The sequence below is a fragment of the Tyto alba genome, unplaced genomic scaffold, assembly GCF_018691265.1.
Source record: "Tyto alba isolate M040663 unplaced genomic scaffold, T.alba_DEE_v4.0 Super-Scaffold_22, whole genome shotgun sequence".
NCBI classification, from domain to species: domain Eukaryota; kingdom Metazoa; phylum Chordata; class Aves; order Strigiformes; family Tytonidae; genus Tyto; species Tyto alba.
The window spans coordinates 5,529,556-5,557,302 of NW_024881296.1; the positions used below are offsets into that span (position 1 = coordinate 5,529,556).

Consider the following 27,747-nt stretch of genomic DNA (forward strand, 5'->3'; position numbering starts at 1 on the left):
TGGGAGGTTGGTCTCACGCTGCAGTTCCAAGGAGGTGCGACGGAGGAGGGCTGGAGGACACTGCTGGCTCCCCCACAGCACTCTCCTTTCCTCCCCCTTTTCTTTCACAAGGCGCTAGAGGTATTTTTGCTCCCTCTTCTTTTTCCTCCGGTCTCCCCCCTCCTTCTGCCCTCACCGCCTGCTAACCCTCTGCTCCCCAGGATCTCTCTCTGGCAGGTGGGAAGGAGCCATGCCCTACCTGTACCAGGACTCAAAGCCGAGGCCGCCCGCGCTGCCCGGGGCCGCGCGTGTCACCCACAGCTCGGGGAAGCCCTACGAGGAGCTGAAGCAGGAGTGCCTGCACAGGGGGGTCCTCTTTGAGGACCCTGACTTCCCCACCTGCAACTTCTCTCTCTTCTTCAGTGAAAAGCCGCCTATTCCCTTCGTCTGGAAGAGACCCGGGGTGAGTATGCCGTGGTGTTCTCTCCTTTGTTCCTGCCAAAAGTCAGATGCCGCTGTGCTTTGGGATCGCACCAGATGCGTGGTGTGCTCAAGGAGATGTGGGGACGAAGTGAGGGGTGGGGGGAACCCTTCCCTCCTCAGGGGCAGTAGCCTGGGGTTGGGTTGTCACCCAGAAAGAGCTCAAACTGTGGGATAAGAGGGCTGCAAGGCTTCACCCCATTTTTCTAGGTGGAGCTTGTTGTATAGCTTCACTTCATGCATGTGTATTTATGTACATGAATAAACAACTTGTGATCAGCCTTGTCTTACATTATTGCCAAACAAAAGCAATGTTAAGATGAAGATAAGAGGATGTGCAAGGAATTAAGGGTAAAATACATTATGAAGATTTTCTAACTATGTAAAAATGGAGTATTGTTAATGTAGAAAGTATATAATTAAGGTTAAACTTAAAATATTCAAACCTTTTAACTTTTAGAGTATGAGACTCTTATACTTGCTTGCTTCTATCATGAAACACTAAGATTACGAATACATGCCATGGTTACTGAGCCATTCAGCAGTAGCCAAGGGCTTGATGAGTATCTCTTAATGCATCTTGCATAACAATCATTAATAACACAGAGAGAGCCTGAAGCTTCACTAGTCACATGTTCTCAGATCACAAACCCAGCATCACTCCAGGTTCCTTCTCCCCACTTAACTCTGTAACTAATAGCCAAAGAAAATTTGTGGCTACATTTCATTTCTTTACTAATGACTCATATTTATTCTCTTTTTCTTCATAGTCTGAAAGTTTCTCCCTTAGGAGAAAACTTTGCTTTGTGACACTGATACCAAGGGAGAAAAAGAACAAAATAAGCTTAAAGAAGGTTTTAAATTTTGGCTTAACTTAATCCACAGTGATAGGCATTCAAATGCCTCAACATCTGGTAGTTAACATAGTGTCACTACAGAGCAGAACTAAAGCTATTACTCCTTGGCAAGTTTCAGCTTTGAAAAAACAGGAGATCCCTACACACGGTAAGTGCAGCCCCTGCAGGCACTTCTGCCTGCCTTGCCTACCTGTGCCCCAAAAGCCAGGTAGGCTGTGGGGCTGCCCCCACGCACAGGACGGGGCTGTGGAGCTGGGATGCTTTTGGTGTGGTGATTCTGGAGTGCTGTGGGGCATCAAAAATGCAAGTGCCTGAGTCACCAAATCAGAAAGAACAGTTTTCCTTTGGCCAGCCATTAGGTGCTAGTTTGTATTTTTTTTCCATTTGGGTCTTCAAGGTATTTAAACTTTTCTGTAAAATATGACCAGGAGCAGCTTAGAGTTTATGTGTCCTTGTGTGTGGTACCCCGGGACAATGGAGAGCAGCCTGTTGTAGCTGTTGCAGTCTTCTTCAGGTCCTTTGTACGCTGAACTGTAAACATTTCCAGGATGAGTGAATTACCAGAAACGATCTGCCTTTACACTTCAATTCCCATCATGCAAAAAGAAGAACTTTTGTGAGCTGCACAGCAATAAATAAAGCTCAGGGGAGGCTGAGAAGATGTGTAAGGACAGGGTTTTGGTTATACTCTTCTCTGGCTCCTCAGCATTTAAGTTAAATCAGTTTAATCTCTATTATCCATCAGGATCAGCAGCAAAATACTGCAACACCATTTCAAGTTAGCACTTTTTACTTTGAAGTGGGATATAGGCCTGGAGCACGTGACAGCTTAGTGACCACAGCTCAGCTGGCAAAGCTGGAGTGCCAGAGAGGGTGAGCACAGGAGCACGGCCTCTGTGGAGGTATCTGTGTTCAAACTGCTTTTCACGATGACTGTTTTTACTGCATCTCCTACCAGTATTTTACAGTAGCTTGGATGAAGTGTAGCACAATATATGTGGGCAATTGCAGGGCCAAATATGTTAATCTTCAGATTTATACTCTGTTAGAGTTTAATATTTAGTAGTGAGAGCAGAGAAGGCTTTCTCATTATTTTGACATGCATATACATGCAGGTATATATATGTTTGTATGCAGCATAAAGACGACCCTCAGGTATCCCTAATCTCCCACTGCAATCAGTGAACTAAATGGATCTGCACGAGATTAATATCTTGCTTTCTACATAAATCTTAAGTGCTCTAAGGTTCAGAAAGATATTTAACAATTTTGTTTAGTAATCCCTTTTCATTACAAATTAAACCTTTGAAACTCTACCTTGTCTAAATTTTAGAATAATCTGAAGAATAAAAGACCCTTTTCTCATTGTATCTCCCCTTTCCCTTTCCCTTTTCCTTTCTTTTCCTTCTTAATTTATATCTAAATTCAACTGCTAGGATAAGTTCCTAGACAGCTCAGTGTCTAGGAAAGTTAGACATACAACTTGAAAAATGAAAAAAAAAAAAAAAAACAAAAAAAGAAAAAAGGAAAGACTAATGTGTTTTACCAGTGCCAAATGAGTCTATGGTCTACAGGAGGAAGTAATAAGTAAATTCTCCTAATATTAACATCCACTGACAACTGGTATGACAGGTACTGTATGCTGGAACCAGGCAAAGAAACGTAATCACAGAAATAGGGACACCTAAAGAACGTCACCCTCAGCCTTTCTTAGACCTCCATGTACCCCCTCTACCAATGTGAGGTGGAAGTGCAGGGGATGCAATTCATTTTCCTTTGACTAAAGAAACACAGGTTTGATGTAGCATCAAGAGAGTCAAGGGTCACCTTGTTTCATCTCTCTGAAGATTGCACGTCCATACTTCCAGGCAATATCCGTGTGCAGGTGATCCTTGAATTATTGTATGCTGTGTGTAAATGCAAGATCCACCTCTGGGTTTTGTCCTTTAACATGCTGAAAGCCCCAACACACATTATTATACCATCCAGTCTGAAGATCCCTTTAAAATTAATATTATTTTTGCAACATCCACTCAAAAACTGTGGAGTGTGGTTTTCTTTTGTCTAGCAGAGAATGTGGCACAGGTCCAATCAAAATCCTTTCAGTTCATTTTTACTGATTATTTGAACTATTACTTTTGTTTGTTTTAGGCATATGAGATTGAATATATTTTTCCATATGTCAGTTTTAGAGCTGTGTAATAAGCAATAAGCCATTAACCTAATGTTCAGATCCATGTCAGTGGAAATGTTTTTTATCTCATCTCTTGCTAACACATGGAGTTTCTTGGTAACGGCTAAGTACAGTTCTTGCCATGAGAATTATGTTCCCCAGGAGCAATGATGCTAAAAAAAGTCATGTTATTAGAGATCAGCTACTTTATCAGCTGTTGTTATATTTATGCCTAAAGGCAATGAGCTGTGTTTTTTATTGTTCACCTCCAGTCCCAACAAGACTGAGTGTATTTAATGAGCAAGCAGGCCAGGTAAGGAGGAGCTGCTGTTTGATTTCCCCTTGCTGTGCTCTCTGGGGACACGAGGTGCTGCAGTGCCTCCTCCCCTGGGCACCTGTGGCTGGGGCACAACCTGGGTGCTACCTCCTCCCCAGGACAGGCAAACAAAAAATATGCAAACCAGCTTCCTCCTGAATATTGCCTCTGCAGGGAGAACTTTGCCGGTGCAGTGTTGATTCACTGGGGAGAGAGTCCTGGCACCAGCAGCGGCCAGCAGCAGATGCTTCAGCAGTAAAGTGCAGGAAGCTGAATGAAATGATCGATATCCTGTCCTGACGGCCTCCCAAAATGCAGTGATACGAATCAAAAGCAATTCAGTTTCCTTATAGGCAAATGCAGGGGTTAGATAACTGATTGTGTTCTCCTATTTCCCCCCCTTCTTTAATGTTATATTTTTTATTTTTGCAAGCTTCTGCCACTTAGGCAGAAGAGTCTGCTTCATGCCATAGGCTCTGCAATAACTTATCAGGGCAGACTGATTAACTACAGGCATATTCCTCTAGTAATATATTAGATATCCTTCTCATCCTTTTTATATTCAGTTCAATCAATTAAATTCAATTTAAAGTTCATGGGAAAGGGGAGGAGAGAAGAGAATTCCTACCACATTTATTGATTTGTCACTGTAATTTTTCTATCCAGCTGTGGTGCTAGTAATTGAACTAAAACAGTCAAATGACTTGAGAATTGCTTTAATGTCACTGTGAGCACCAGCCCCTCTGACCCCTGAGCACACAAGGGTGGGTAGTGTTAGCTCCTCCAGAAAATTAACTCAGTAAAACAAACAAGGCTGGAGTCTACCTCTGTTGTTTGCTTATTTGAGCCGGAAATGGTCTTACGGTTGTCAGACACTGTACGTTCCAGGTATTATGTGCAGGTAGATAAAAACCTTAATAGTGCATTTAAAGGTAAATCACCAATTTTATTTTTTCCATCCATAGAGGGAAAACAAACAAGCAAACCCCATTAACTAGGGTTGTAGCCTAACACTGAGATTCTGGACTGAGTTGTGCTATGGTATTTGCACAATTGCTTGCAGATGAATAAAGAATGCCAGCTTTTCATTAGCAGCCAACTAATTACAAAAAAATGAGGATAGTTCATTCTTTAATTGTTCTACACTGTAATTATTAGCAAGGATTCCCCACCTAGATTTTGTGGTGGCTACACTGCTGCAAGATAATATAGCTCATGGGGCACACACCCATGTCTGGGTTCAGAGAGATGGTGATATCTTCCTGGCACGTTCTAAGTAATTTCTGTGTGTCTCTCTCACTCTCGCAGGACATTGTCAAGGACCCCAAGTTTATCCTTGGAGGAGCCACAAGAACTGACATTTGCCAAGGGGATCTTGGTAAGTGATTGTCCCTGGGTGGACGTATTTGTGCCTACACCCTGTGGGGAGCAGCAGGAATATCCTTGCACATGAGGGGATGTTGTTCATCCTGAACTGGTCGGAGAATACGAGGGTTTTTTTCCCCTTCTCAATTCACAGGTGACTGCTGGCTATTAGCAGCCATAGCTTCTCTCACACTGAATGAAAAAACACTAGCAAGAGTGGTGCCATTGGATCAAAATTTTGGGCCAGATTATGCTGGAATATTTCACTTCCAGGTAAGATGAACACCTGGCATGGCATGAACACATTTCTGTCATTACAAATCATGGTCTATTTTGCAGTGGGATTGCCAGTTATTGCAGAAGAGACTGAAAATCAGGGATTGCTGAGTTTACATTGTTTGTGTTTTGAGAAACAGCCTAGAGGGCTACATCAGCCTCCCACAGGCATGCACATAGCCACTTCTGCTCTGTGAAGAGATATCTGGCCTTAGAAATCATTTCACTTTTTCCTAGGTACACAGACTTCACTTAGGCTATAAGGCCTTAAAGTAGTTGGACTGGGATCTATAATATGTGCATGTCTTAAAGGTGTCTTGAATCATGTGGTGACCACTTGTATAGCTACATGAGTGACAATATCCAGACAAGAAGCTACAGTAGAGCTCTACACATGTAGTCTTAGTCTTTTCTTAAAATAAATTACCCTTCCTTCAGAGCAGCCTAGCACAGTATAGTGGAAACAGGTGATTTACATATGACTTGTAATCAAGCCTATGATTGTCACTGTTACAAATAGAAGTACTGGGACACCAGAGTCCAATGCTCAGGAAATCACATGCTGTCAGCAAACATGTGTCCCATGATTTCTAAATAGTTTTGGCAGCACAACGAGTGGCTGGATGTCGTGATTGATGACAGATTACCCACCTTCAAGGACCGCTTGGTTTTCCTGCACTCAGCTGAACAAAACGAATTTTGGAGTGCCTTACTAGAGAAAGCCTATGCCAAGTAAGTCATACTGTGCAAACATAATTCGCTATTTGTGCATACATTATTCACAATTTGTATATGCAATATTCACAACTCGAGCGAACAGCTTCTATCTGGTATTTTTTGGTGGGGAGGGGGTTTGTATTTGCTGCTTCCCTGATATAAAGACACTATGTCTATCTATTGGGAGTTGGTCCATCTTCCAGCACATCATTAGATACAACAGCAGCTGATAGCAATAGAGTTGGATCAAAGCCTGAATCCTGCCATTTATGTCTCTGCTGAGACCTCAGTTGAGGGTTCTAGCTAACCCTGTATTTTTAAATTACTTGGCAGGTAGCAAGCCACTGACATGCAGTGATGCTTAGTCCTTGCCAATTGACACTAAAGAAAGTCCCTGACAATTGGCACTAAAGAAAGAAAACCCCCAGGCTTTAAGGATATGGAGAAATTAATGAATTAAAAATGTAATTAACAAGGAAAGCAGAATGATCCCAGTACTCCTCCCATATATCCTGTGTACATCGTACATTCTGTCATACTTCTTTTGATTTCAGTGCTGTTGCTGAAATTTTACACCTGTATGAGAAAGTTCTCAAGCTCTCACAGGTGTCTTCAAAGTTTTGGAAGAGTGTCTCATGGTCAGCATGTATTTTCCAGGCTGAATGGCAGCTACGAGGCTCTGAAAGGAGGGAGTACAATAGAAGCCATGGAGGACTTCACTGGGGGTGTAGGAGAAATGTATGAGGTTAAAAAGGCTCCTGACAATTTCTGTGAAATCCTAGAGAAAGCTCTGAAAAGATGCTCATTGGTGTGCTGCTCTATTGATGTAAGTAAGAAATGGGATCTGAATTTCTGTTTATTTTTGTGCTTTCTGCATTAAAAAAGCCTACAAGTAGATGGATATGCACTTAACTCTGCAAATAATAGCTATGAACTGAAAATATGTAATATTAATGTAGTCCTTAGTACAGTTGTTTAAAAGAAAAGAAAAAGATTCATCACTTTTCAGCAGGTGATGGCCACTGTATTTAAGGCAATAATGACATGAGTATGAGTACTCAGTGAGTGTGAACTTTCCTGACTTATTTGGTCACTTAGCATTAAGACTGGCCATAGCTTTTTGAGGACTTACTGGTTCCAGAGACTACAAAATTGTTTTTTTTTAGCAGCTGTGGGGTCTTGAGGGACTCAGGACAATTTTCGGGACCAGTGTGTTTGTCTGTAAACAGAGGCTGGGGCTTAGGGTACGTCAGGTGTATCCCTCCAGAAGCTAAAACCTCCAGCTTTCCCAAAGAAAAGGCTGCTGCTGGGTAGATCCTGCAAAGGTTACTTACACTGCTCTGCCAGTGTGTCTGACCCAGGGTAAAAGGAGTCATCCACGTGTCCTTGGCTTTCTGGTGAAAAATGCCTGAGCTGCTCAACAGCAAGAGTGAAAGCCTCATTGCTGTTCCTTGCTGACTGTGCTCAGTGGGGAAGGCAGTTCAGAAACAAGTGTGCCAAGTTTCTCCACCAGAATGAGCAGCTGGAGAAAGAGGTTTCAGAGCAAATGAAAAATCCCACCAAGCACAAAATGTTTCATTTCCCTTTCAGGCATTTGTAACAAAAGCAAAGGAAGTGCCCATGCTGGGGGAAAAGGGGAGAGGCTTTTGTTTGCCCTCTGCCCAAAAGCTTCATCGTTGACCATTTGGCCAGGCTGAGGGAAACCTGTCATCTCAAACCTGTTGTCTGCCTGACTGAAAACAGGGTTTTTCTACAAACTCTCTCTTTCACTCAAGACTGCCCTCAACTTTGGGGTTCAGTCTTTCCTGATTTGATTTTCCCTTTCTCTCCTGCTGAAGCTTTGCTGCTTGCAAAGACTAATTAAATATTTATCAAACTAGACAGACAGTGTAATACTCAAGCTAGCTGATGGGACCCTTCACTGCCACCACTGCTCCATCAATGTCTTTTTAAAAGAAATGAGACCATATCAACACCTGATCGCAGTCTGAGAGCACCTCTTCCCATCCCTTATCTGACACAAACTACATTTGAATGGGAGTTAAGACTGAGATCCCGGAAAAGTAGATATTGCTGATACAAAATCACACAGGCAGAAAAGGTATTTCAACCTGGAACCACCTTGTTTTCCCTCTGCGTGAAGAATGCTAAAAAAAAAAATCCTTTCCTCAAAGGGCACCGCTGTACCATCATTGTCTGCACTGAGCAGACAGACAAGTTCCCAGTTCATAGCACTGGTTAGCCACTGACCTCCCACCTGATGGTTGGAAGGGACCAGGTGGCACCACTTGTGATCTCACTCTGAAGAGAGACATTCACATTTTTTTCCCCATATTTCAGATTAGGAGTGCTGCCGAGTCAGAAGCCAAAACCCCCTTTGGCCTTATAAAGGGCCATGCTTACTCCGTGACTGGCATTGATGAGGTAGGTTCAGCAGCTTGGGGCAAGGAGAGACCTGGGGAAAAGATAAGGGAGTGTCCCCTAACCTCGGGTGACAGGGAGAGTTATCCTGGGGGAGTTATCCAAATTCCCATCCATCTTTCCCTCCCACAACTCCTGTAGCACATTTTGCCCAGCTGTTACACCAGCTTGCCCAGCCTCTGCAAACTGGAGAAGTCCTGCTCCCTAGCTACTGACACTTGGTATTTTCTCTGTTTCCTTCTTTCCCAGGTGAGCTACAGGGGCCGGCAGGTGCAGCTCATAAGGATAAGGAACCCCTGGGGACAGGTTGAGTGGAATGGCCCTTGGAGTGACAAGTACGTCTGCTGTCCCATACACGCTGGCCTCGCAAAGACCAAATCCCAGCTGCTTCTTCACAGCTAGCTTTCTGCAGCTCCAGCTATTCCACAGAAAATTAAATCAGGAATTTTTACATGCATAACAATATTACTGCCATACAAATATGTCACTCTTAGTATTTTCAAAGCTGCTCAATTATGGGGACATTGTCAAGGTTGTTTAGACCCCAAAATCTAGCCTTAGCAAAAATCATATATAAATATAAATGGGATAAGTTAATTTTAAGACACTCCTGGTTGGAAAAATTATACATTTGGAGTGATTTTTTTTTGTTTATTTTCTGCAAGCCCGTTGTAGTACTTGTAACACAACATTTGTACTTTGTCCTACTGCAGATAAGCTGGAAACTGACACTGTATTGCCTCCCCCCCTAAGTAGCTTATGAGTCCCTAGTTGCATTTACTGTTCTGGGTTTCTAAACACATCAGGAAGAGAAAGGGACCTTACAGGTTACATATGACTATTAAATGAGACCCTCTCCATGTGGTACCCACCAAAGTTGTGGAAAGACCCAAAACCACAACAGGATTGGTTTGAAAACCAGCCTGTACTTACTACCAAAGGTAAGCAAGGTACAAATAATACAAAAGAAACAAATTATATAGTAAAAACAACACTACATTTGCCCCCAACATATGCTTTTCGATATATTTTTTTCAAATATGCATGGCTTCATTTTTGTTTCACTTTCTTCTAAGTTTTTTTTATTCACACAGATTTAGAGGAGAGGAGTTGTAATCTGCATGGCTCTTTAAAATTGCTGTGACATGTAGTCATCTGTAAGACTACTTTGAATGTTCCTGTCCTTAACACCACTCAGAAATAACTGAAATATTTCCACATGAGCTCTGATCCTTTGTTATCCTGAAAAAGAAAAATGTGGATAATTGACATACATAATGAGTGATTGAGTGATTAAATCTCAAAAAAAAAAAAAAACAGAGAGGTTAAGATCAGGACAGGTATCTAGCAATTCATGCTGTTTATTGAAAAGGCTGTCTCTGCAGAGCTCTGATTCTGCACTTGCAAAGTTTTCTGGAACTGAAGATGAAGAGGGGCTTGTAGGTCAATACAGGAATCTGTATTAACATTCCACAGTGGTTGCTGGAATTAAAAATCTCAACACAAGGTACCTGCTATTCCCTGTCTATTATGTCAGATTGGTAATGTAGTAGGGCATTTCCAGCTTTTCCAAAAAGCTTTAGCAGGTTTTTGTTTGGTTTTGATCTGCTACAGCTGGAGTTGTAGGGGTGAATGAAAAGGAAGAAAAGACTTTATTTGGAACCCCAGTTACTCCAACAACACTCTCTGTACAAGGGAAGGAGCCTATTCAGCTCCCATTGACTCAGTTTTGAAGAAACATCTGGCCCTAAATTACTGACAAATATAGAAGAAGAGATGGTGTTACAGATGGAAAACAGATTTAAGGAGGGGTGTGACTTACCAAAATCTTCAGGTTTACCAATGGCCCTATTATACTCAATTCCAACACCTGACATCAGTCCCAGTTCTCAGTGCAGGCAACAACTCACCCAGAATCATCTTGGAGCAGGGATCTTTGGCTTGATCATGCTTCTAGATACACTAGTTGGGTCTCTGTGACTGTGAGTGACAGCAGGATTCAGGAAACCTCTTAAATGCATCTGTGTTTGTGAGAGCCACTCAAATAAAACACATTTGGAAGAAGAACAGCCTGCTGCTGTGTCCAGCTAGTCATTCTGAGCCAGGGAAAATTAATTGTCATATACCCATAGTAAAGCTTGGTTTTGTTTTATTGCAGCTCTCTGGAGTGGCATTCAGTCAGCCCGTCGGAGCAGAGGCGCCTATCTCAGGCAGCACTGAATGATGGAGAGTTCTGGTAAGCCACAGGTTTTGAAAGCGTGTAGCTGTAGTCAGAAACAAAGGTGAAAGTGGCCAAAACGAGCAGTAAGGAAGAATTGTCTGCATGAGGAAAAGCTGTTTCTGCCTAGGAGAGGGCAGGTAGAATGCTCACTTGGTTTTCTTCATGTTTCATGTGTTCCCATGTCTATCTTAATAACAAAAAGCATTTTAAAAGTCAGCTTAGTTAATGGCATTAGCATATTTCAAATACTGTGCTTCTCCCATGAATGTAACACCCTTTAAATCCTTCCCATGAACACAGGCAGACTCTACAGAAGGAAGCATTATATTGCACTGTATCACCTATGAAATGCCTTCAGGGTTGATACTAGGCATACATGGGAAGGGGAGGGAGTCCAGAGAAGCAATACTACTTGTTACAGAAAGTAAAAGAACATCAAGATATGTGTGAAATGATGGAAAATCTTAAGAAAAGATGAAATGAAATGGAAGAAATACATGGTGGGAATTGCTTTAGAAGTGTGAAGTGTTTTTCATGCCAAATTCACGATCTCAGACAGAGCAGATGGCTGACTTGCACATGATCCTCCCCTTACATCAACCATGCTGTGCACTACTCACTGTCTGGTCACAATTTATAAGGCCAGATGCTCATCTTTTACAAAGAGGTAAATCTAGAGATATATGCAGTGGGGTAATTCCAGATTTTTCCTGCAAGTTAAACCAAAGTTCAACTTTAAGCCTGAAAAGTGATTTGAGATATACAATTCAGGACATTAAGTCACATAAAATGTTCTATCCCAAACTTTGATAGCTCTGGAGTGAGGTAAGTCCTGTGTCTGATCCATTATTTAAGTATTTTTACATAGGATATTTTGAGTTATTTTGCTATTGATATTGCAAATGCAGTAGGGCATTTCTCATTTTTTCAAAAGCTTTTCTGTTGTTTTTTTTTCCTCTGTTTTTGACATAGCTACAGCTAGAACTTATGGAGTGAATGAAAAGGAGGCAAAGACTTTACCCAGTACCCAAGTAACCCCAGCAAGTCTCTCAATACAGGTCATGACTTAAAGCCTGACTGTGTAATGGAGGTACAAGTGTGCAAGTAGGCATCAGATGAGCAATGAAATTAATGCAAAAGTCATGTGTCCAACAGAGCTAATCTGATAGTTAAGCAAATCCTCCAAAGGTCAATAAAAATTAATGAGGTTGACATGCCCAGACAAATGTTAACCTTCCTCATCCAGCATCTCAGCCATTCGGAGTGGAAACAAAAGCCATTGGGACTGCAGTTTCCACTGAAGGGGTTAAGTGGACAAAAATCATATGTAGAAGATAACAAATGCTTCCAAAACCAGTCAGGCAAGTTTGATACCAGCTAAATCCTCCGCCCAGTCCATCAGATTTAATATTTACTAATGCCTTTTGACTTCTGTGTGTTTCTCTCAGGAGCGTTTACCTCTTTGCCGCCTCTAAGCCACAGCTTGATGGTTTCCCCATCAGGCTTTGCATACAGACTTTGCATGAGCAATAATGTGATGTACTCCTGAAAACATTAAAATGAACAGATGAGGAAAGAGATGAACATAGCTGCTTCTCTCCAGCTTTCAGTTTGCTCCTACCATGGTTCCTGCTGATGCAGTTTAGCTGAGTAGCTGGTGAACAAGCTACATTCCTGCTTCTGCAGCTGAGGACCTTCAGCCAGCCTATTCACCACTGCTGGTGGTGACTTGGCTTGCCTCCCTGGAAAGCTGGGGTAATCTTTATGAGGTGCTTTGAAACCTGCTGCTAGAAATAGTGACTAGCAAAGTAATTAGGTCCTCAAAAGTCCAAAACATGTTCTCCATGACATGCATTATCTTTGGGCTTAGCAAATAACATAAGGTGCAATGGGGCTCTTCTTGTTGACAGCTGGTTTCTACTGAAGTAGGCAACTGTAAGTTTTACAGTCAGCAAGCTTTTCATAAGTCATTTCTTGATGTGTCTGGAAGCTGAAAGGGAGCTCAGGAAACCTGCTATGCATTCATGAACAATTTCTGTAACTGTTCTGCGTTTCTGACCCAGCTTATCCATGTGCTGACTGCATGCAAAACAATGGCCATTCTCCTACACAGGATCATTTCTGTTAAATGAAAGAGAAAAAGAGGAAGAATAAATATACCTTTTTATTCTCGTGCATTGTGTTAGATTTCATCCTGGATGGAAGACAAAGGCTAGGAGGAAGGGTAGTGCAGTGAGGGAAACTAGATCAAAAACTACAGAACTGTTAAAGCAAGACAAGTATCATATCATCAGAGTGTCTTCAGTCAATGCAAAAAAGCAACACAGCTGTAGAGGACTACATGGGATAAGGCAGCCAAGGTGAGAAACGTGGTCTGATAAGACCTTTTGTCCCTTTTGTTCTTTGGTTTTGTGAGGACTGACAAAAATCTTCATGGTAACCTGCTAAGGGCCTGCTGACCTCATTAACTATCCAAAAGATATTTTGGCTACATTTTAACAGTTCAGATTGGTCGGGTCCAGATGCTTCCACTAGATGTGAAGAAGGCATTCTGCTGTTGGCTAAGAAATCAGCTTCTCACTCACCCTAGATCCTAGACCCTTCCCTCCTAAAATCAGAGGGTCAGAGTCTTCCCTTCACCAATACAAATCCGGGACGTCCCTAGAAAAGTCAGAACAGGTGTTTTAGGAGCCAAATCTGGTCTATAAAGTGCAACTCCTTCATCTGCTTTGCAACACGTTTCCAGAGACCCCAAAATTGCATAATGTGGCCAGGAAACTAAGCCACTTAGTGACAGATTTTGTTATGCTGCCCCTGCTCTAGTGTACTGAGCATCAAAGTGAGAATTAGCAGTGCCTAGGGCTAGAAATACATAGGAATAATTGACAAGAAAGAGGACAGAGCTCAGGAAAGCAGGCCCTGCTGCGTCTTCCCATGCTAAAAACAAGTTGTAAAATGGCCCATAGCAAGTGTAAATTAATACCACCACAGACATCTATTTTCTATGCAGCAGAAAAATGGATGTAGCTGTGTCTGGTGAGCTACACTGAGGGACATCTGGGTCCTATCTGCCATTGCCACAGATAAACACGCAGTCTTGGAGAGCTTTTGGTCTCCTGTTACTTCATTTTGTGTTAGACATCAGCTGCTACAGGAAAAGGATAGTTACAGAAGTTTGTGTTAGGGAGGAGATGAACTTCTATATGTTATTTCTATGGCTCATGGAGAGAGGCAGGCTCTTACAGATAGCAATTCAGAGTAGATGACACATCTGGATGTTCAGTTGCCCTCAGGAAGGCCTAATGCCCCTCCCTTTCACAGAGGGAAGTTCAGCCTACCAAGACTACCCTCAGTCTTACAGCATACAGACCTCCTGTCCTTGCAGTGCCCACCATGCAAGCTGCTGTCTCTTAGACAGCTCCCCTGCTCTGTTCCTTTTGCCCAGGGCTGCACACCATGCCCAGTGGTGCCTGGCTCTGGCTGACCCTTTGCTTGGCTGTTTGCTCAGTCCTGAACACCGGGCTCCTTGGCCAGCAGGACTTTCGGTATCTTTTTTCCCTTTTATTTGCTAGATAACATCACATAGCTTATCTGCTTCTTAGCGTGCTGAGCAGGCTAGTTGCAATCAGCCCATCTGAGCAGCTCAGAAACATCCATATTGTGGCATTTGCTTCCTCCTTCCCATGGCCAGATATATATGTGTCCACCTTGGGTATAAAACGTATGTAGTGCAATCTACATGACACAGTAGCAGGCAGCAGTGTCTATAGCACCTTCAAGGGTTAGTTGGAGCTACTATTCAAGTCCAAACACACTTTTTGTCTCTCATGTTTAGTGGATGTTTTTGCTAGGGCAAGGTCCCAGGCACCCATAAAGGAGGGGAGGGTAAGAAACTTGAGCTCAGGCACCTTAGCAGAGGCCCAAATGTGACTTTAACTGCAGTATGAACAAGCTAATCATACCATGACTTGTCTAATCCATGACCATGTGTCCCTTGTGCTGCCATGCATCTGGCATTGAACACACAGCTGATTTGTAGGCAGACTTAGCTCCTGCAGAGGTGCCTACCATCCTTTGGTTGGCTCTTTGGCAATATAGATACAACCATGAAGGCCAGGATGGTGTCAGTGAAATAACTCTTTCCACTGTAGGTTTTGTGCCAGTGTCACTTCTTTTCATCTTATACTCAACTGTAACTGAAAAAAATCAACGGTGTTATGGTATAAAAAGAAAGATGTAAGAGATCTCAGGATCAGATCCAGACAGTAAGGCTGCTTGTGTTTTACACCACAGTGCATGAGAGCTAGCTTATCCCTGGTGTACATCAGTGTATCTCCACAGTCACTGAAACTATTCAGATCCACACGAGCTGGTGATGTGGCCCTGGGGCTCTGGGGAGTAAGTACTTCTGCTGGGCATCCTTCACTGAAGTGAATGACTGTCTGTTCCTTCCCATGTCTTTCGCTCAGGATGAAATTTGAAGACTTCAAAGTGCATTTTGATAAAGTTGAGATCTGCAACCTGACTCCAGATGCCCTGGAAGACAGTACTGCCCACAAATGGGAGGTGACCATCCACCAGGGGAGCTGGGTCCGAGGATCCACCGCAGGAGGATGTAGAAATTATCTGGGTAAATAGATACAGAAAATAAGAAATATTTAAAAAAAGAAAATACAGCCACCTCTCCTATTACCCCATAGCCAGAATTGTGGGTGCCGGCCAGTCCAGCTGAGTCTCTGCTAGCAGGAACCAGCCAAAGGGACAAATGTTCATATGGTCCCACTTGAGACTGTGGTAAAAGAGCTGCTTTCTTTGCTCTTGAGTTAAATGTATCTGATTTGCCCCTCATTTACATTTGCATGAGCAGGACTAGTTCCAAATAAGACACTTAAACTACAGCAGTAAGTGTAAAATGAGACAAAAATCCAGCTCTGCTAGCATGTTTATGTGGCTCTGAAGTAGCATCATGGATCTGAACTATGTTACTCCAGACTGGCACCAACTCTATGGGATCATTGTAGCTATGTATTGTTAACAAAACCCCATCTGACAAATTTAAACCATGGTAACATAATAAAGTAACAGGCCTGAAACTTTTCGACATCTAGTTCCATGAAGGAATTCGGGATTTGGCTTATTTTCTGCAGAGCTTAGTGGAAAGAAGCATGACAGCTAATGGAAAACTAAATTTGAACAAAACCTCAACTTAATTGTCTTTTTGTTTTGTTTTATTTTCAGTAGTAGTAGTGGTGGTGATATTATTATTCTGAGGCAACAAATCCTCTGGTGTTCTTTACATTGGCAGAAACTTTTTGGACAAATCCACAAATCAAGTTACATTTGACAGAGAAAGACGATGGACAAGACGACTGCACATTCATAGCAGCGCTGATGCAGAAGGATCGCCGTAAACTCAAGAAGCTTGGTGCCGAAATGCTAACCATCGGCTACTCTATTTATGAGGTACTGTATTGCTTTCACAGCGCAGTAGCCGTGCTATCAGTATTAGCACCTTTCTCTGGGTTTGTAGCCCTGCCAGTCATCGTGTGTTTTTAGGGCCCTTGCTCTTAAAATAATCTTCTCAGTTACATCAAGCCCCACAGAGAATTTTGACATGGTTGGGATGCAGTCCTCTCAGAGGAGGATTTAGGAGTCCCTACGGGGCCATGGGTTCCCAGGATAGACTCCTTGGCCCCATGATTCTGTCATTCCCTGACTGACTCCCAGAGAGGGGATGTTGCTTCTTATGAGACTCTTGGGGCACATCACACACAGGGGTGCCTGTCCCTCAGTGAGGTAGGGACTGGCAAATCTGTTGTCACTGCTCTGTATCACCCCACCTGGGATGGTGATATTTAATGGCAGGGAATGCTTAAGCAGGAAGACAATGTCCCACAGTCCTCTTAAACTGCCTTCTGGGTGGAAAAGGACCACCAGTAACAAGTCCTTGCCATAGGGTGGGAGCTAGGCTGCTGCAAGCACACAGGTAAAGGGATGAAAGTTGCTGTCACAGCTGGGGGAGAGTCTTGTGCCAGACAGAGTTTGGCGCCCTGACTGGGAAAGGGGCAAGGATGGCCCCCAGCACACCCCGGCCAGTGCAGTGCTGCCTTCATTTCTCCTCCTAGAGCCCTGGCAGAGATGGACACTTGGGCAAAGACTTCTTCAGGTACCACCCCTCCAAGGCCAGGAGCAAAACCTACATTAATTTAAGGGAAGTATCTAACCGATTCAAGCTGCCGCCAGGTGATTACATTCTTGTTCCGACCACATTTGAGCCGCATCAGGAGGCAGATTTCTGCCTGAGGATTTTCTCCGAGAAGAAGGCCGTCACTGAGTAAGTCAACAAGTGAGCCCCAAGCCCTCCAGTACTTGCCTGCATGCAGGACCAGTGGCAGCTGAGGAGCCTGACTGCTGGGCAGGCAGCCCTGTAGCAGAGCCCTGGCATGGAACACTCCTGATGGTTTTATTTACATTTGCCCATTTTTGTTAAACCTGACTTTTTTTTTTTTTTTTTTGAGAGAAAGGAGTTTAGGATGTGGGGAAATAGGGTTTGCCATCATGAATCTGCTGGAATCTTGACAAGGAAGAGTTGCTAGCTGTCTGATACTGTTCAGGAATCTGTGAATGAAGCAGTGTTTGTTTCCTGTTTGTTTCCTCCCAAAGTCTATCCAAATGACAATTTTATATTAAAAAAGGGTATTGAGGAAAAAGTGTGTGCACAATGAATAAAAAATCAGATTAATTCTTTATCAGACAGCATGCACAGCTGTGCCCTCCCTGAGTCCTGCTTAAAGTCTGTTCCAGGGGCATATACCAAAATTTAAACAGTGCAAAAATCTGATTGTCTGACGGATTTTATCTAAACTTAACCTGATCAGTAAAAGTGCAGTTTTATCATTAACCTCTGGAAAATGTAATAAGCAAGCTTCCACCTCAAGCAGATAATTAATATCTTCAGATACCAAATAAAGTTTTGTTTTCTCCAGGGATCTAGATGAAAACGTTGCCATTGATCTCCCTGAGGTAAGTCTACAGAGTTAAAATTGCAAGAGAATAGCTCAGCAGAAGCTGGCACACACTGCTTTTACTGTCTTTGGCTAAAACACATTCATTTCACAGGAATGTTACACAATTGCCAGCTTTGTGTATGTGACTGAAACAGTCAGTTCTGCTGAATATGGTAAAAGAGCTGTAGCAATCAAAGCCATAATCATTACGCTTCTGCATCCGCTTCAAGGCAGTCAGCGTTAGCCAGCACCAGGGGCAGCTATCAGCCACCATGGGTGTGCTGAAAACACACCCCGTAGCACTGGGGAGGCACATGGCTGTTCACATCTTTTAAAATTTTATTTATTATGAAAAAGTAAGAGGCAAGAGAATGTCCACAGACCTGCCTTCATTTGCATACAAATACACTTATTTTATTTATCAATATCCGCAGGGCTTGAGAGGGAATGTTTGATACATGCATGTGCCTGCAGAAATGATTAAATTATTTTTGTTTCTGAATGGCCCGGTCTGCCTGCTGAACACTAATTGCAGCTGAGTCTGAGTCAGCTCCTGTTTAAGTGTATCCGTGCAAATAAGCTGCTAATTGTGGTGTGCCTTTCCATAGAAACAAGCTAAGCCAAGATCTCATGTGTCCCTCTTTAGTAAAACTCTTCCAGGGACCATCTAACAAGTGCATCTCCGTTTCTGGAATCTCAGGGCCATATACAGTAGCAAAGTAAATCTGTTCACCTGCCCCAGTATCATTAAGGGACTGCATCCAAACTTGAGCAGAAGGAAGTGAGGAACATACATATGGTCAAAAAAAAGTGTAAGTGGGCAAGAAATGTCAGCAGGGCCACTCTGGTGACAGTACACTAAATGGCATTCATATTGTATCTTCTGTGGGTGGAGAAAAAGCCCAATTCTTTGCTTCCTGTGCTGTTGCCATCTTTTTCCCTGTTTTTTTTTTTTTTGTCCCAAGAACTCCTCTCTGTTCACATGGTCACCCCAACTATAGCAGTGCCTCTACACTATTACATCTCTCTGCTCATCAGTGTAGACTAAAGCCTGGACTCTGCACCCCTGTGTCTGCACTGAGGCACTCAGCTGGCAGCCAGCTGAAAGTGCTTCCAGGCTCAGGATGGTGCTGAATAACGTGCTGAAGTGCAGCCACCCCTGGCACTGCGGTGCTTTCAAGAGGGGCGAGAGGTCCCTGGGTGGTGCTGCTGGGAATAGCTCAGTAGAGCTGTGGCTGTTCAAGGACTGGGGAAGCAGAGCGGTGCAGGGGTGGGATGAGAGGAGAGGTGTTTTCCAGGATGGGTGCTCTTTGTTTTAGCACAGCCAAGGCAATGGCACACTATGCAATCGCCCAGGCGAAGGAAATGAGGGGTTGAGACTCCCCTCGGGCAGCTAGATGGTTGGGAGGCCTCCAGCCTAGCAATGTTCAGGAACATGTGTGCACTTATTTTAAGATGTATTATTGTCCCCTGATGAATAGAGGGGCTATGTGCAGGAGAAATGTCGTGTTTTACAATTCATATAATGACTTGAGTGGTTGATGTTGCAGCCTCTAAACCCAACCCCAAGTCCACAAGAAACTGAGGAGGAAAAGCAGTTTCAGGCACTGTTTGAGCAGATTGCAGGAAAGGTGAGTGCAAAACCCTTGCGGATCATAGCAAGATGTAGAAGGCGGGAAGACACTTCTGCTCCCACCCAGGGCCAGGTGAAACAAAAATTATGTATTTTGGGAGGAGTATGCTTAGTTGTAGTGTGTTGTTTGGGCACCAGATGTCACCATGCCTTATGTCTAGATGGAGATAGGTGAAGTCCCTGGAGAGCAAGCAGGAGGACCAAAGCCAGAACGCGAGCTCTGAGGGAGCCTACCTGGTTCAGTGTCCAGCTGCAGTTGATTTTTCTTTGAAACAATGGTTCCAGCTTAGATCTCCTTCAGGCAGCCTTATGCACAGTAGCACTCCTGCATTTTGCCAGCCCTTTAGTTTTTAGCCTTTTCTGGGGTTTGTGTGGTTCTCTTTTCCTGAGCTGCAATAAAGTACAGATGGGTGATGTTTGTGTTTTCTGAGGTTTTTTATATGTCTGACTACAGAAACATTCAAGTAACAGATGCTGCACTTTTTTTTTTTTTTTTTTTTAACTTTAGGACATGGAGATAGCTGCAGAAGAACTTCAATATGTTCTCAATGATGTATTAAAAAAAAGTAAGTGCTGATAACCTCTAAGTTAAGGGCTGTAAAGAACTTTATAAAAGCTGCCATTAAATTCACTTACAGATAGAAAAATAAAGGCTGTGTTACAACCCCTGCCTGGTGTCCTCCAGCCAGCTGAGGCAGAGCCAGGAAAACATCTGATCCATGATCTAACCATGGGCTTGCCCTGCCTCCAGCATGATCCATGTTGGCTCAGTGAGGCCAACTCTCCCTTGCACCACTGCACTGCTGTGGAGAGACAGGCACTGGCCTGGGACTGGTAAGACCTGGAGGTCGTCCATGACCCTGCTACAGGTCCCTTGTACAACGGGAAACCTGTCACTCTCTGAACTTCATCTCCTGATTTACAATCCAAGAACAGTATTTTCTGTCATGTCTTCAGTAAATACCTCTTCTGTCTGGACTGTGACTTCTCTATAGCGAGGTCTGTCTTCATCTTCCAGTGCACAGGTCCTCCCACAATGAGGACTAAGAGCCAGCGATCACTGCTTATGAAATCCTATTTTCTATTTTCAGTTTATAAAAGGCAGATTTTCCCAATGACTTCTTTCTTTTCATTGTCCTTTTTCAGCGAAGAACATAAAATTCAAGAACTTAAGTCTCATTTCATGCCGAAATATCATTTCTCTTATGGACGTATCCTTTTGAATAAGTTTTGTGAGGCTAAATGAATACTGAATGTAATTGTCCGTAGCATTACCTGTCATGGTTATCAGAGATGGATGTGGTAATGTCATGGCAGAACACTACGTAAAGAAAAAAATTATGTGAAAGTTGTTTCCTCATTTTTATTTTAGAAATTTAGGGTTAGGAGCTTCAAGACAAACCATTTTCTCCTGCAGACTTAGAGGCAGATGCTTTAATGCTGAGCACTTTTAAAAGTAAATCTCAAATTAATTCTGTATAGAACAGTGCATTTTTCAAGCTTTGGCTTATTTGAAAAAGGCCTAGATGAGATAACTCAAGAAAAGTCTGTTGTCTGGAGGGTTAAATTCACCAGACAGAGTTGTGCGTGCAAGTTATGGGAAAGAAATTAAGGATCAGTGGAGTGTTGAAAATTACTGATATCAAAGCTGTGGGCTTTTTGACAACCAGACTAAAAGCTGGAAAATCTGTTTTTTCATCTAGATCCTGGGACTCCAGGAAGCAGACATGTGGGTGAGAGTTGTCTGTACAAATTTAGGCATTTGTGGTGTAGGTGTCTACATCTAAGCTAGCTTTTTAGACTTCCTTTGTAGACAGTGAAAAGGATGGTGTAATTATGCTTGTTTTGGATATGTCTAACCATGCGGGATGCTAAATGACTGCTCAGACATTAGGTGAGATGAGTCACAACCCTGGTACTCCCCCACCAGATTTGTCCTTTGCAATGTTCTAGTGCCCACTGAGTTTGCTTAGAATAACTTCTCCTCAGGTAGAGCTGTTTTTTGCAGTATGCACTCCTGATAGACAATTTTGTTACATGTGAAACAAAACAGTGCTAACAAGGCAAGTATCTAACATTTGATTTATATCTTGTGTGTTCAGCTGAGAAGTTCTTATCTTTTGCTCCAGTCCATGACAGGGGTAACATCCTTTCAAACATTTCTAACAAGAAACCAAAGCAGACAAAACTTTATCCTCGTAAAGCTATGACCATAAAGTTAAAATTCACTGCAGATCAGCCATCATGCGTATGCAATGAGAAAGAGGGTACTAGTCCTGAATCTCCTCTCTTAAAAACCAAGCTTCAGCGGGAGGCTGGTCCATGTTCACATCTCGTCCTTACATGGTATTGGGACAGAGCCAAGGTCTGCACTTGACCCAGGAGCATGACAGCCATCCTAGGTTTGCTATTTAGGATATAACTAAATAGTTTCCATGATTTGCAATGCTTCCAAGCAAATCTCTGCATAGTTTTGAATAAATGAGTAGACATCTCTTCCTCTGCTTTGGAAGCACAAGGAATGCATACTCAACCATCCCATTCTGGACATGGTATTTGGAACACAATGGAGGAGCAAAATTACATGAATGCAAACCTGAATCAATGCTGGCAGAGTCCCGCTCCGTGTCATATGCCACCAAATTCCCTGGCTACAGCCACTTTGCAATGGCACAGAGCAGGGGCAAAGTTCTACGTGACCCCAGGAAGAAGCACCTGGCTGGGTAAGAAGACAGACTTTCTGCAGGAGTGATAACGTCCCTGGGATCTGAGGGTGCCCTCAATAATGTCACCAGTGTGAGTGCTTAAATAACGGCAGGCATTATATAGACCCCGCTTGGCACGTTTTGACCTTTGTGAATGCTTGCTGAGCTAGTGTCTGTCTGAGCAAGGGCTTTGTCCTGTCAAGTAAGATGGAAAGGGGAAGGGGAATGGGCCCATGTCTCATTTAGCATTTCAAAGCAAGTGTCCCATCCTGCTAGTGAGCTCTGCTAGGGTGACATCAGTAACTCAGGAAAATAAGTATTAAGACCTTCACACTTCAGGCAGAGGGAAGGCCAGGCAGATCTAATCACTGACTCTCATAACTGCTATACAGACAATTTATTCAGACCATAAGGACCAGATTCTGCCATCCTCACCCCTCAACTGCCATTAATTTTTGGTTGAGCCATTGCAACAGAGCACGGTTTCTAGATAAAAATACCAAATAGCACATTGGTTGACTAACTCCTTCGAGTACAGTAGCAATTTCTTTTAATCAAGCAATTTAATTCTCTGAATCATTTATATCCCATTTACACCCAAAGCTGTTCTTGCCTTAGAACAATCTGTCTTTCTTTCTCCTGTGAAGCCTGCATTGCTCAGCTGTGTTTTTATATCACATAATGTTCCCCAAGTATCACAGCCACAGCCATGACTGTAACTGCTCAAGCTGCACCTCATGAGAAATCCCGATATTGGTTTCAGCAGCACCACAGGCTTTTCAGACAACTTAACATTTTCTGCTTAAAGGAACAGTGCTGATAAATTCAGACAGAATTTGGACTTTCATGTAACAAATCCTTTTCCTTAATTCAGATTACCAGACCAGTGGCAATGGGAAACTGGAATTTAGTGAGTTCAAAGTGTTCTGGGAAAAAATGAAGAAATGGATAGTAGGTGACATTATTCATTGTGTTTGTTTCTTCATTTCATTAGCTATTTCCTGCACAGTTTATTATGTATGCACAGACAAAAATGGAGACAAGCGTGTTTACAAGCCACAAATTTTAACTCAAAACAAATGTTTTAAAAGTATGGGGGCTTGTTTTGGATAGTCAAAAACATTCTTCGCTTTCCATGATGCTAAACCATAATGGTTTTCTGGAAATAACAGAGATTTTTGTAAGCAAATCAACTATGTTTGGGCTAAAGAATGCAATGGGCACTAATAAGCAAGCCAATCAAAGTGAAACTTTAGGCATTTCCATTATTGCTGTTGTACAGAAGAAGAAAGTGATGATTCATGAATACTAGGAAACAATCATTTCCTAAGTCACTGCATTTCCATTATTGATCTCTCAGGAGTCAACTGTACTAAAGTCTGGGAAAGTGCTGATTCTAATTTTAAACACATTTCTCTGCCACAGTATATGGCAGTAAGAATGAGCAGGCTTGCAGAATCAGGCCGTGGACTGAATATTAAAATAAAGACATCATAATTGTTTCCTCATGGTCATTAATAGTTTCTTCTGAATTTGTGCTTCACCCAAGCATTCAAAATATGCAGTTCTCTGCTTTTTGTCTAGCCCATCAGAAATGGCAAACACTTTTTCTGGGTATTAATACCACATCTCTTTTAACAAAGGACACATTGTTTTTTTTAACAAGGGGGCTTGGGAAATCCTTGTATCTTGTAGGAAGATTTACACGTATATTTGCTGGAAAAATTTAAGCTGAATGTGACAACAGCTCTAAATAACTCATATTCCAAAGGAGAGTCGTGTTTGTTGTCTCATTAATGGGATGAAATTTAACTCCAGCTTAATAATTACTTATTATTTAGGTCAAAATTCAAACCCTTTGTTCCATTTCTCTTGGTTGTACCATGAATGTGGCTATTTAGATTTTTTCTACTTAAAAGCAAATGAGTAAGTGACAACCTCAAATTCGTGTTACACAGTTTATCTCTAACCTTCAGAATTATAGAGCAAAACATAAAAAGAGATTAAGAGAATGCACCAGTTAAGAGTTAAAAGACAAATAACTATATGTCCTTCCCAGATAAAATAAGTTTTTTCCTTAAAAATTCCATGATTTTTTTAAGATCAACTCATTATTTTTGAATGCTTGGTTTTGGCAGTACTTGTTTAAGTTTCATAGCAACCTATTCATATGACAAAGAGAATTGGGACCCAGATTTGCTCCTCAGTTACAAAATCAGACTGGATCTACACCAAAGTCTTGTCAGCTTTCTTAAGTGCTTATGCTACGCAGTTAGAGATAAACACCTTGCCTTTCTATGTAATATCTGTGTAATATATTTCATATACAAATACAGAAATTTCCATGTGCTCCTTTCATAACAGAACATCTTCCTTCAGTTTGACTTTGATAAATCTGGCTCCATGTCCTCCTATGAGCTTCGTAGTGCTCTTAAAGCTGCAGGTAAGACAAACATTGCATTTTATCTGGGAAACCTGTCAGACGGATTGGCTGTGGGTGAAGAGGCCTGAAACCAATTACGCAGGCTGGGTGCCCCTGAACAGAGAGGAGGTCTAAACCCCAGAGAGGACCTGGGCATCTAGAGAGGACATTGGGTGGACTAATTTCACCCCAGGTATCCCCCAACCCTGCAGGGTAGTCAGAGTAATCTTTACATTTTTATTGAGCTCTGTTAAACTCAGCAGGGCTGCACATGTGCAGAGGTAGACCCTGAAACAAACCACTTCAGAGTCCATCTCCACTCAAGGGTTGGAGGAATAGTGAGCAAGCTGTTTGTTATGAAGAGCAGTCAGTGCATTTGTATTTCATTGCAAATTATTTTTGTTAAAACACCTAGTTTTTCAGAAATCCCTCCAAATTTCAAGAAGACAGAATGGTCCCTCATGCATCGAAAAGTTCATGGACTAGAAACTGCCATGACTGCAAAATTTCTTGTTCAGAGTTTGTCATTCATTGCAAACTTAAAGACCTTTGTGGTCAGATTGCTTTCCAGATGGATGTGTGACACAGAGTATCCTCCAATTAACTGGTTTTCAAGATTAGTTAGTAGAGATCTGCAGATTCCTCCCTAGATTATGAGGTTGCTCACTACTCCTTTGGGTGTGTCTCTTTGGGAAGGATACCAACTCAACAACTACCTGCTGCAACTGATTGTCCTCCGATATTCTGATGAACAGTTCCAGATTGAATTTGATGATTTTCTGAACTGCTTAATTCGCTTAGAGAATGCAAGTCGTGAGTATCATCTTCCTCTGGAATTTCTTCCCCTTTGGAAAAAACATGTTCCACTTTCGGCTGTCATTGAGCATATTGCACAATATCTGAGACCAAGTGTGTACGTGGCTAACAGAAAGGAGCTGTGTTTAGCATTTGCTTTCCGGATGGCTTTTCTCCTGTAAAGTGACAAAAGTTCTGCTGCTAATGGAAAATTTACCCACGTGAATAGAGCCTGCTTCATAAACTCTGCAGCAAAGTAGAAGGCATGTGAAGAATGCTGACAAAGTCTATGTTATTGCCTTTCTTGTGACCTGCCCACAAGCTTAATTTGGGATCACAGAAGTTCATGGTTCAAATATTGCTTGTACTTCATACAAAGAGATACTTGGCATGTGTTTAGGCAGGTATCTCTTCTCTCTTTTACATAACTTGTACACTTTCAGCAGAAGATATGGTTCCCCGTACATTGAGGCACCCTAGGTCTCAGTTTATTCGTATGTAGAGTCGCTCTCATTCCAGAGCAGCAGTAGTAGAAATAGGTAAAATGGTAGATAAATACTGAAGTGATCATTAATGTGGCTCCAAATTCAAATCATGTGCAACTCACTCTATGAGAAGCAAAATCAACTTTCTTGACTTATTGTTTTGTTTTGTTCTCTTTATTTCCTGGTTCAATCTATGCCATTAGAAGTATCAAACTACTCAGAGAGAAAAGTTAAATAAGATATATAGAGAAATGCAAATTGCTTTGCCCCATTTTGGAGGATCATCCAAATTCAACCATTTAGCACATCCAGGACACCCTCTTCCAGTCAAGTTGTGAAGTGAGACTTGCACAAAGGCCTTAAGTCAACAAGACATTTCCACTTACAAGGACTTAGTTTTGTCAGAGCAGCTACCAGCACCAAGCAATCCTAAGCAAACCACTTTTGCACCAGGCCCTCCCTCTCCTTGGCACGGTCACACGTCGCTGTGGGATGGGGTGCTCATGTATGAATATGAATGAGGTATATTTATGGCGACGGTGTCCTGTTTTTCATTTCAGGAGTATTCCAAGCACTGAGTGTGAAAAACAAGGAGTTCATTAACCTGAATATAGGCGAGGTATGAGCACAGCTTCATAAACACTGACAAGATGATGGGGCTTCTCTAGAGCTCTGTCCTCTTGTAAGAAGCAGAGTATTTCTGCATGACACTTCGGGTGACATCTATGTCCGTGAGAGTGCAGGGTGCATGGGCCATAGGTTTCAGCAGGGCTAGGATTTTACAGCACATGCACTGATTACATCTCCTCCGTGCTATTTCCCTCCTTCCTTGCCCTGTGGCATATTGACAGCTTCCCATCCCCCTTTCTAGATTCTCTGCTTTTTTCTTCCTGGAGTGCCAGCTCTTGATGGGGGAAAAGGGAAGCAGCAGATGGGGGTGGGGAAGGTCTTTCACTCTCCTTGAATTCCCCAGGAGTTCAGATCAGCCTCTCCTGTGCATGTCCATCACCTGCTTCTCACACTACTCAGCACAGACTTCTTATTGCCTTGTGCTCTCTTTGTTTCCTCATTGCATGTGTCAGTCGTCTCTCATTTTACACTCACCTGAAGCTTCCTGGGTCAAGGCACAATGAATTTTCTGGCACAACAAACGTGGGAGCTCGTGTGGACTGCTGGCACGCAAACAAAATCACTGCCGTTATCGGCATCTAGTGCCTAGAGGGCTCTGCCTCCTTCCCTCCAAACACAGAAGTAAATGCTGGCTGAGGTCCCTCCTTAGTGACAAGACATAAAAACCTAGTGAGCAAAGGTCCTCTTCCCTGTGTGGGGTCAACTCAGAGCAAGACGCTGCTTTTGAACTTCTTTCTTTCATTTGGGGAAAGGGGGGGGGGGGGGAGAGGGCCCTGAAATAATTAATTGTAAAGTTGATCTTTCTTCCAATATTAGTTTATCAATCTGGCAATGAACATCTGAAGAAACCTGACTTGGATGCCAGGAGTTTCTTGCAACACCGCTGCCAAGACTTCTGCCCCAATAGCTGAGATTGCCTTTGCATGCAAACTTTACTGGGAGATTTTGTGCAGAGGAACATGCATGCTGCCCACCCTTTCTGGTCTCCAGCCCTGTTGATGAGTACAACAGTCACATTGCATTTTGTTTTTATTTTTGGTAAAGCCTGATACTGGATTTGTTACTGTGAGAGACATTTGGATGGGACACACCTGCCTCTCAAACAGACTGAAACTGATGTCCCTGAGTGACCAGAGATGTTTATGAAACAGGATTTTATTTAGTTCTAGCACACCACAGACTACAGTGATTAAAAGTCTTTATTGCTGCTTGGCTACAGATTATTGTAAGGTGCTTTTGAAAATATAAGGTTGTGTAAAACTTCA

The 27,747-nt window shown here is 42.6% G+C and overlaps 1 protein-coding gene across 2 annotated transcripts; it reads left to right on the plus strand.

Moving 5' to 3' along the window:
• Positions 1–27,747, plus strand: CAPN9 (calpain 9). 2 transcript variants are annotated; one of them, XM_009967337.3, is made up of 21 exons: positions 1–120; positions 201–442; positions 5,114–5,183; positions 5,325–5,443; positions 6,045–6,178; positions 6,821–6,989; positions 8,504–8,587; positions 8,834–8,919; positions 10,743–10,820; positions 15,275–15,435; positions 16,111–16,268; positions 16,931–17,139; positions 17,792–17,828; positions 19,363–19,443; positions 19,954–20,011; positions 20,592–20,656; positions 23,033–23,101; positions 24,515–24,593; positions 25,269–25,385; positions 26,413–26,471; positions 27,299–27,747. In XM_009967337.3, exons 2-21 carry the CDS (start codon positions 230–232, stop codon positions 27,323–27,325), a joined length of 2,073 nt encoding a protein of 690 aa, XP_009965639.3. In that variant the 5' UTR covers positions 1–120; positions 201–229; the 3' UTR covers positions 27,326–27,747. The 2 variants fall into 2 exon arrangements, with proteins under 2 accessions (XP_009965639.3, XP_032841293.2); XM_032985402.2 differs by lacking the exon at positions 25,269–25,385.

Coding starts and splice junctions, on each gene's coding strand:
- CAPN9 (XM_009967337.3), top strand. CDS start 230: ATGCCCTACCTGTACCAGGACTCAAAGCCGAGGCCGCCCGCGCTGCCC. Junction 17,140..17,791: donor GAGAAGAAGGCCGTCACTGA/GTAAGTCAACAA, acceptor TGTTTTCTCCAG/GGATCTAGATGAAAACGTTG. Junction 23,102..24,514: donor AAAAAATGAAGAAATGGATA/GTAGGTGACATT, acceptor CTTTCATAACAG/AACATCTTCCTTCAGTTTGA.